The 9,068-nt window shown below is 47.1% G+C and overlaps 1 protein-coding gene across 1 annotated transcript in view; it reads right to left on the reverse strand.

Annotated features, from left to right (window-relative positions):
* RABGGTB (Rab geranylgeranyltransferase subunit beta) overlaps window positions 1-9,068 on the reverse strand; it is a gene marked incomplete in the record, with an annotated part of 59,889 nt that overhangs the window by 9,578 nt on the left and 41,243 nt on the right. Inside the window, 2 exon segments of the mRNA XM_073593718.1 lie at window positions 2,744-2,893; window positions 5,121-5,246. Of these exon segments, the coding sequence (XP_073449819.1) occupies window positions 2,744-2,893; window positions 5,121-5,246 (276 nt within the window).

Consider the following 9,068-nt stretch of genomic DNA (forward strand, 5'->3'; position numbering starts at 1 on the left):
GGGAAGACAGTATACAACTGCACCTTACCTGGGCCTTGCTGGTGCCTGTGCCTGTCCCACTCGCTGCCGCCATCGATTCCATCGAGGAGCGCTTGCTGTGTTTGTGTGGCTAAACGCCGGTTCCGGACTCCAATAGCGCCAGTGCGCCGGACCAGAACCGCTAAATAAGCACCAGCCCCGTTCCTCCCCTTTCCCTCTGCGATTTCCGGCGGAAATGACGCCGCACGCCTGTTCCGTGGGCGCCGCCCCCTCCGGATGCCTCACTTCCGGCGGATGGAGCCCCGCTGCCATCCCCAATATGGCGGCGGTGCAATGAGCAACAGGCGGTGGACCTGAGAAAAAAATATAGTAAACGGCCACCGCCTGTCTTGCCGCCGCCTAGGAGCGATGCCCACGACAGTCGGACTCACCCTGAGCCCATATGAAGAGGGAGAGGGAGCCCAGCCAGCAGCACTTCACCTCAGCTGTGGAATGGGAGGAACAGCTCTCATGAGGTAAAAGGTGTTTGATGAAAAAAAACAGGAAACCTGAGCTCCCAGGACAGCACCTGAGAGCCCCGACTTCCCCACGAAGTGTTCCCTCCGGAGGAAACACAAAAACTGACAATGTGTGGAAAGGAGCCTCCTTTTAAAGTTTGGTGGAAGAGGTGTTTCCTGTTGGCAAGGGGAGGAGTCACTCTCTCAAGTGCTGTCCTGAAAGACGATAAGGGAAAGAAAAAGTTTTGGCTTCAGATAAACGTTAAATTCAGAAAAAAAAAATCCAAATTTCTAAGGTTTGCCTTTAAGTGCGAGCACAAATGCGACGGGAGAACTTTAAAATTTTTTTCTTTAATTATATTTGTTTTAAAATGTTTACACTGTCGCTTTACATTTTTTTTAAATTATTTTTATTGCTGTCACAAAGAATATAAACATCACTTGTGACAGCAATAGGCAGTGTACAGGTATTCTTTATGGAGAGATCTGCAGTCAATAAGACCCCAAATCCCTCCTCTGCCCTTCAAGCATTCAACCACCCCAAGATTGGCGCTTTCAAATGCTTTTGATTTTTGAAAATGTCGGCGCTGACATCCAAGTAAACCGGTGGTGATGACAGGTCATTGCTTCTGGGTTACCATAGCCAATCCGTGCTTTGTTCAGCTGTTCGATCAGCTGGTGGAAGCACTAGCTGGCCACTCAGGTCTTCTTCCGGTGGGATGGCAGACCCCGAGAAAGCCCCGGAAGGAGGAGACGTTCACTGCCCTTAAAGGGGAGTTCCACCCGTTTTTTTAGTTTATTAAAAGTCAGCAGCTACAGAAAGTGTAGCTGCTGACTTTTAATAAACCGACACTTACCTGCCCCACGGTCCAGCGATGCGGGCGGCAAGAGCCTCGCTCCTCTCTGCAGCGCCGTCATAGCAACTGTGGGAACCCGGCCGTGAGAGCTTACGGCTTCACAGCCGGGCCTGCACTGTGCGAGTCCAGCAGCGCTCTGCTATTGGCCAGTCAATCTTCTTAGACCTGTGACGTGTCCCAGAAGATTGCTGGCAGGGAGGGGCCGTCTAGGGAGAGAGGAGTCGTCTAGGCGGCCGTAAGGAGGAAGAAGTGGGACAGGAAGTCCCACTAAAGAATTTACCCACTCCCCCCCCCCCCCCCCCAAAAATGACATGCCAAATGTGGCATGTAAAGGGGCGAGGAGTGCTTAAAGCGGAGGTTCCACTTTTGGGTGGAACTCCGCTTTAAAAGCATTTGATCACATCAAGAGCGGAGTGATCAAATGCTTTTCATTTATAAAAATGATGCCGTTTACATCCGGGTGAACCGGGAGTGATGCAAGGTCATCACTTCCGGGTTACTATATCATAGAGCTGAACAAATATGGTCTTTGTTCGGCTCTGATCCGCCTGAGGAAGTGCTGGCTTGTTGATTGGGACCCCCGGTGGGGTAGGAGATCCCCTTAAAGCCACAAAAGGCGATGGGATTACTTTTACAAGAGAGCTGACCTTCGTACTAAAAAAAACAAAAAAACCCACGGTACTGGGATGATGCCTACATCCTATACTAGCACATTATGAAAGACTTACCTTAAAACAAAGCCCTCCAGCGGCTCGCTGTCACCGCTGACAGGGCTTCCATCTTCACCTGGTCTTCCTTCTGGGTTCATGGGCTCCGGCTACTTGAAAGGTTAAGTTGTGATGAGGTCACCCTCGCGCATGCATGAGTTGTAGCCGCTGCACAGCTCTCTAACTGGACAGCATGCCATCTATTGAGAGCGCAGTGCACATGCACTAATGACATCACCGGCTGCTACTAAAGTAAATATCTCCTGAATGGTAAATGTTTAGGCCCATTTTACACGGGCGCCTCCGTTCTGTGGGATCCACTTGCTCAGCAGGGCTCAGCTGATCCCCACTGAGCATGCGGATGACAGGTCTGTCTTTGCTTACTGAGCAGAGTGGAGATGGGTGGAGTCCTGCACAAAGGGAGATTGCTTGTCCGTTTTCATCTGATCCACCAGACGGATGGAAAATAAGACCTCCATCTGTCTGGATTTGGCAGAGAGGATCTGATAGCAGCCAGTGTCAGCGGACATGTCACTGCTGACATCCACCGCTCCATAGAGGTGAATGGAGTGTCTGATCAGGTCCCTGTGTGCAAGGGGCCTTAGGAGATATTTACTGTGCCTACAAGTAAGCCTTATTATAGGCTTGCTTGTTGGTATAAATGAACAAGCGGACTTTACTACCACTTTAACACTTTGCTTACCATATCACCGGGCCTGTCTGCAAATCCTCCCGTCTCTTCATCCTGACAGGCCAAAATAAACATGCGTAACTTCTCTCTGTCAATCCAGTGGAGTCTTCCAATTATCCTCAGGGAGGCCAAGACCCACCAGGAATAGCAAACATCCGGAAGCTGGAAAACATGTTAAAATTTCTCTGTTACAGGTTAATGCACAGTTCAACCATTCAGCATTTCTGAGAACAAGTCAATGTAATAAGCAGTAATTAAAGAGAAAAAAAAGTGCAATGTTCTGCTGACACAGCCTTTTTAGCAGCACTTGCAAATGAACAGACTGATTCCTTGCCAAAAACGACCCATCAACGGCGGCTCGTTTGAGCAATCTAACTATCACAAGACTAAATATACTACTGTGGTTTTCCTTCTCAGCAGCATGCCACTTGGAAACCATCCATCTGTCCTTCATCTGTGAGAGCTCTCAGAGCTTTGTGAAAACACACAATGTAGGTTTTGCAGGTTCTCAGATTTTTTTTTTTTTAAAGTTGAACTCCAGCCAAAAGCTAAAAGATAAAAATGAAATAACAAAACCAACCTTTGTTGCAATATTTAGCTTTAATGCATAGCTTCTCCCCTTAGTACTTTTTTCTGTCAGTCTTATACAGTGGCGGTGCGTCCATAAGGGCGCACGGGCGCCGCCCCCTCTAGCACCAATAGATAGATTCATGCAATGCATGAATCTATGGCCGCCGCTGTCACCCCCTATTCAGGCTCCCAGCCCCTTAGCCATGGGCTCTAATAGGCATCAAAAAAGGTGACCATGCTGGGAACTCGCAGGTCACTCAGCTGTGTTAGGAAAGCGAATATTCTTTCGCTTTTCTAACACTAAGCGGCCTCTCCGCCAATCAGGTGCTCGGATCTGTTACCTGTCACCTGAGTGGCTGAAACGTCAGGCGCTGTGATTGGACACCTATCAGGTGTCCAATCATAGAGGACGGGAGAAGAGGTCGAGGAGCTGTACCACTGAGACAGTGTAGCCGACATTGGGGGGGGGGGGGCACAGTGGCTGCGTTTGATTGGGCACAGTGATGACAATTGATGGGCACAGTGGCTGCGACTGATGCTACAGTGACGCTGCAATTGATGGGGTTTTTTTCAGAATTTTTTAGTTTGTTTGCACCCCCCCAAAAATTTTAAGCACCAGCTGCCACTGGTCTTATAACCAGCATCATTCAACCACTTCCTCTGAGCCTAGGTCATCCTGGACCCACCCTCTAGCCCAGTGATGGTGAACCTTGGTACCCCATATGTTTTGGAACTACATTTCCCATGATGCTCAACTACACTGCAGAGTGCATGAGCACCATGGGAAATGTAGTTCCAAAACATCTGGGGTGCCAAGGTTCGCCATCACTGCCCTAGCCTGTAACTGGACAGTAAAAGGAGAAGCAGCACAGTCATGAGCCAATCTCTCAGTTACTCTGCTTTCCCCTCCTATCAGCATGCTTTCTTGCTGCTTCTTTCTCTCACACTCCAGCCCTGCTATACCCTGACTACAAGAGGCTAATACCTGGCCAAATTCAAATACTTATATTGATGTCATAATTATTACAAAGCTTGCATTAAAGCAAAGTTCCACTCAAAAATGGAACTTCTGCTTATCTGTCTTCCCCCCTGTGTTTGACAGGTCCCCCTTCCCCACTTCTGTAGTTCGGCCCCCTTTCTCCGCAGCTGGGCCAATTCGAAAGCACAGCGTACTTCGCGCACATGCAGTAGGGACCCAGCTGTGAAGCTGAAAGATCCGGGATCCGGTGATCGGCATGTGCCGTAACGAATCACATCACAGCTGGGCGCACATGGATCATATACTAGGTACATGATCCAGCACAGGAGAGCCGCTCTGCCACTGCAAATGTAAGTTATACGGTCGGCACGCGGTTATTATACAGGATTTATATTGTGCCAACAGTTTGCGCAGAGCTTTAAAACGTGAAGGCAGACAGTACAGTTACTATACAATTCAATACAGGAAGAACCAGAGCTCATTAGAGCTAAAAGGGAAAGGTCAAGTGATACAAAAAGGTAATAACTGTGGGGAATGAGCTGATGGAGTACAATTGTTAGGCGGGGGGCAGGGTAGGCTTCTCTAAAGAGAAGGGTTTTCAGGGATTGCTTAAAAGTGGACTGAGTAGGTAGGAGGCAGTAGGATAGATTGGGGTAGAAAGTTCCATAGGATAGGAGAGGCTCAGGAGAAGTCCCAGAGGCAAGCATGGGAGGAGTTGACAAGAGGGCTAGAGAGCAGGAGGTCTTATGAGAAAAGAGAACTGGAACGCTCTTTTTTAACCCAGAAAAATATTCATGCATGCACCCCCCTTTTGCAAATAGTTGTTTTGTCAATTCCCACCTTCTCTGGTCGCCCGTTGAGACCTCCTGATGGTAGCTGACGCTCACAGAGCCACCAGCCCAGTAAATCAGCATTCATCTGATGCAACTGGTTGGTGATGGCCAGGAATCCTGTGCAACAATAGATCTAGAATTACAAACACACAGTATTAAACATGGACTACAGGAACCTTACATATAAAAAAGGCTAAATAAAGTTAAGATAACAATGTGATTAAATTCAGGGTTGTACAAAAGGGGATCTTGGACTGCTAGTACCACGGCATTAGTCCCCCCCCCCCCCCCCCCAAAGAACACACAATATACAGTTTTACATTTTTCCTTCAGGTGTCAGATTCGTCTCATATTCCACAAAAAGTGCACTAGGTTAATGGTCTTCCACCCAAAATTAGCTATATTGTATGTACAGTGAGGGAAAAAAGTATTTGATCCCCTGCTGATTTTGTACATTTGCCCACTGACAAAGAAATGATCAGTCTATAATTTTAATGGTCGGTTTATTTTAACAGTGACACAGAATAACAACAAAAATATCCAGAAAAATACATTTCAAAAAAGTCAGAAAATCGATTTGCATTTTAATGAATAAAATGTGTATTTGAACCCTTCGCAAAAAATGACTTAGTACTTGGTGGCAAAACCCTTGCTGGCAATCACAGAGGTCAGACATTCCTTGTAGTTGTCTGCCAGGTTTGCACACATCTCAGGAGGGATTTTGTTCCCTAACTGGCTTACCACCGATGTGTCATTTGATCCCCCAGAAGGTGCTCCCCAGGGCAGACCTCAACGAGCCCGCGACAATCGCCGATACCGAAGGAACAGACAACGTACATCATGGAACAATGAACGTCGCTGAATACCTCTCAGATGAACTGTGTGGTCTCCCTATTCTGGGGTCACCATACAATGGAAGAAAAGTGATGCGCCCTCTCACCTGGAAGGCTCACCATTCAAGTATCCATCGGAGTGTTTTTTTTTTTTGTTTTTTTACCGTCGGTGGTTCATATAGTGGACGTAGGTATTATAGAACTTAACACCACTGTCGGTACCCCCCGGTACTAGTCCACATAATGGCTAACTCCCCTAGATAGTATATATAGCCACATCCTAGTGTTCCCCCCGGGACCAAGACTAGGAGGGAGTATTTAATATTTATATTCTTTATGCCTCTGTGGGAGCCCCCGCGGTCTCATGGGTGAGGGACAGCTGATATCAACCCTCTCCTCAGAAAGTGGTCACCCCCCCATTTTTCTCGCAATTCTCTCCGCATGGCCCATACTACAAAGAAATTCAAATTATTGGCCAAGCTCCCTTCGGGAAGCCACAAATTGCCTCCTCTTCCTCGGTCGACCACAGTAAGTGGTCTCGCTCCCTAAGTACACTGTTGGTCCAGACAGGGTGGCCTGCACATCTGAGCAGAATTGCTCCTCCCGCTTACATGAGACCACAGGGCAGCTACCCTTATGATGTGTTTAAAAGGATGAAAGATATGTAAATGTATTACCCACCCAGCTTCATTTGACTTGTTGGTACATATTATGCCCTCCAATACTAATGCTCGTTTACTAGCAAATCCCCAAAAGGGCTTTGTCCTTGCAGGGTCCCTTGACTTTCACTGCCTTTCGCACCGAAAGGGCCCTGCTATGGGCAACGCTTACTTTTCCTTAGTGGGGCGTATCCAACAGAAGACTAATTAAGTGTTTAGTCATTTACCTGTTCTTGTGTTGGGAGGACTGGTTTTGTATTGTTCTATACAAGTTTTGTACAAGTTACCATGTTACGTTATTATGTTTTTTTTTTTATTTGTGCTGGTGGGAGCCCCTTGAGTCGGGGCTCCTCATCTGAAAGTGCCTTACCACTACCCACTTTAGGCCTTCTCTGCCCTGGTGGCAGTAGACCTGCTCTTGGGAGCATTAACTTTATTGCTCTCTTTCCTTCTTTATAACCTCCCCATCCTTTCGCCACTTTCTCTAAGCTTAATTTAGCCGTTGTTAAATCTTCTCCCCCCCCCCCCCCCAAACACACTTCTTTTTTTCCTCTCCCTCATTAGTAGCCTTACACCCCTTCCCCTCCTCCCCCGAGGTTGCGTCGACAGCCTGCTAACGCCACGTCAGCCATGTCCATGAAGATTATTTCTTGGAATATCAGGGGTCTAAATTCCCCAGTGAAACAAACTAGTTGCCTCAAAGAGCTCTGGAAAGGGCTCACAGTCTTTCTGCAAGAGACTCACTTCAGAGCGGATAAGATCCCTAAACTGCAGAACAATAATTTCCTGACGGTCTATCATAGCCCATCCCCATCTTCCAAATCCAAAGGAAATAGTATTCTTATAGCCAAGTCCCTCTCCTGGTAACTTTCCGATGTGTACCGAGATCCAGAGGACAGATTCCTTCTGCTGAAAGGGAAGCTTTATTCCTACACCTTCACACTGGCGAAAGAGGAAGAGAAGCGACTGTCAGCTGCTACAGTGGGGCAAAAAAGTATTTAGTCAGCCACCAATTGTGCAAGTTCTCCCACTTAAAAAGATGAGAGAGGCCTGTAATTGTCATCATAGGTATACCTCAACTATGAGAGACAAAATGTGGAAACAAATCCAGACAATCACATTGTCTGATTTTTGAAAGAATTTATTTGCAAATTATGGTGGAAAATAAGTATTTGGTCACCTACAAACAAGCAAGATTTCTGGCTCTCACAGACCTGTATCTTCTTCTTTAAGAGGCTCCTCTGTCCTCCACTCATTACCTGTATTAATGGCACCTGTTTGAACTTGTTATCAGTATAAAAGACACCTGTCCACAGCCTCAGTCACACTCCAAACTCCACTATGGTGAAGACCAAAGAGCTGTCAAAGGACACCAGAAACAAAATTGTAGACCTGCACCAGGCTGGGAAGACTGAATCTGCAATAGGCAAGCAGCTTGGTGTGAAGAAATCAACTGTGGGAGCAATAATTAGAAAATGGAAGACATACAAGACCACTGATAATCTCCCTCGATCTGGGGCTCCACTCAAGATCTCACCCCGTGGGGTCAAAATGATCACAAGAATGGTGAGCAAAAATCCCAGAACCACACGTGGGGACCTAGTGATGACCTGCAGAGAGCTGGGACCAACGTAACAAAGGCTACCATCAGTAACACACTACGCTGCCAGGGACTCAGATCCTGCAGTGCCAGACGTGTCCCCCTGCTTAAGCCAGTACATGTCCGGGCCCGTCTGAGGTTTGCTAGAGAGCATTTGGATGATCCAGAAGAGGATTGGGAGAATGTCATATGGTCAGATGAAACCAAAATAGAACTGTTTGGTAGAAACACATCTCGTCGTGTTTGGAGGAGAGAGAATGCTGAGTTGCAACCAAAGAACACCATACCTACTGTGAAGAATGGGGGTGGCAACATCATGCTTTGGGGCTGTTTCTCTGCAAAGGGAACAGGACGACTGATCCATGTACATGAAAGAATGAATGGGGCCATGTATCGTGAGATTTTGAGTGCAAACCTCCTCCCATCATCAAGGGCATTGAAGATGAAACGTGGCTGGGTCTTTCAGCATGACAATGATCCCAAACACACTACCCGGGCAACGAAGGAGTGGCTTTGTGAGAAGCATTTCAAGGTCCTGGAGTGGCCTAGCCATTCTTCAGATCTCAACCCCATAGAAAACCTTTGGAGGGAGTTGAAAGTCCGTGTTGCCCAGCGACAGCCCCAAAACATCACTGCTCTAGAGGAGATCTGCATGGAGGAATGGGCCAACATACCAGCAACAGTGTGTGACAACCTTGTGAAGACTTACAGAAAACGTTTGACTTCTGTCATTGCCAACAAAGGATGTATAACAAAGTATTGAGATGAACTTTTGATATTGACCAAATACTTATTTTCCACCATAAGTTGCAAATAAATTGTTTCAAAAATCAGACAAATGTGATTGTCTGGATTGGTTTCCA

Source organism: Aquarana catesbeiana, linkage group LG07 (genome assembly GCF_042186555.1).
Source record: "Aquarana catesbeiana isolate 2022-GZ linkage group LG07, ASM4218655v1, whole genome shotgun sequence".
NCBI lineage: Eukaryota > Metazoa > Chordata > Amphibia > Anura > Ranidae > Aquarana > Aquarana catesbeiana.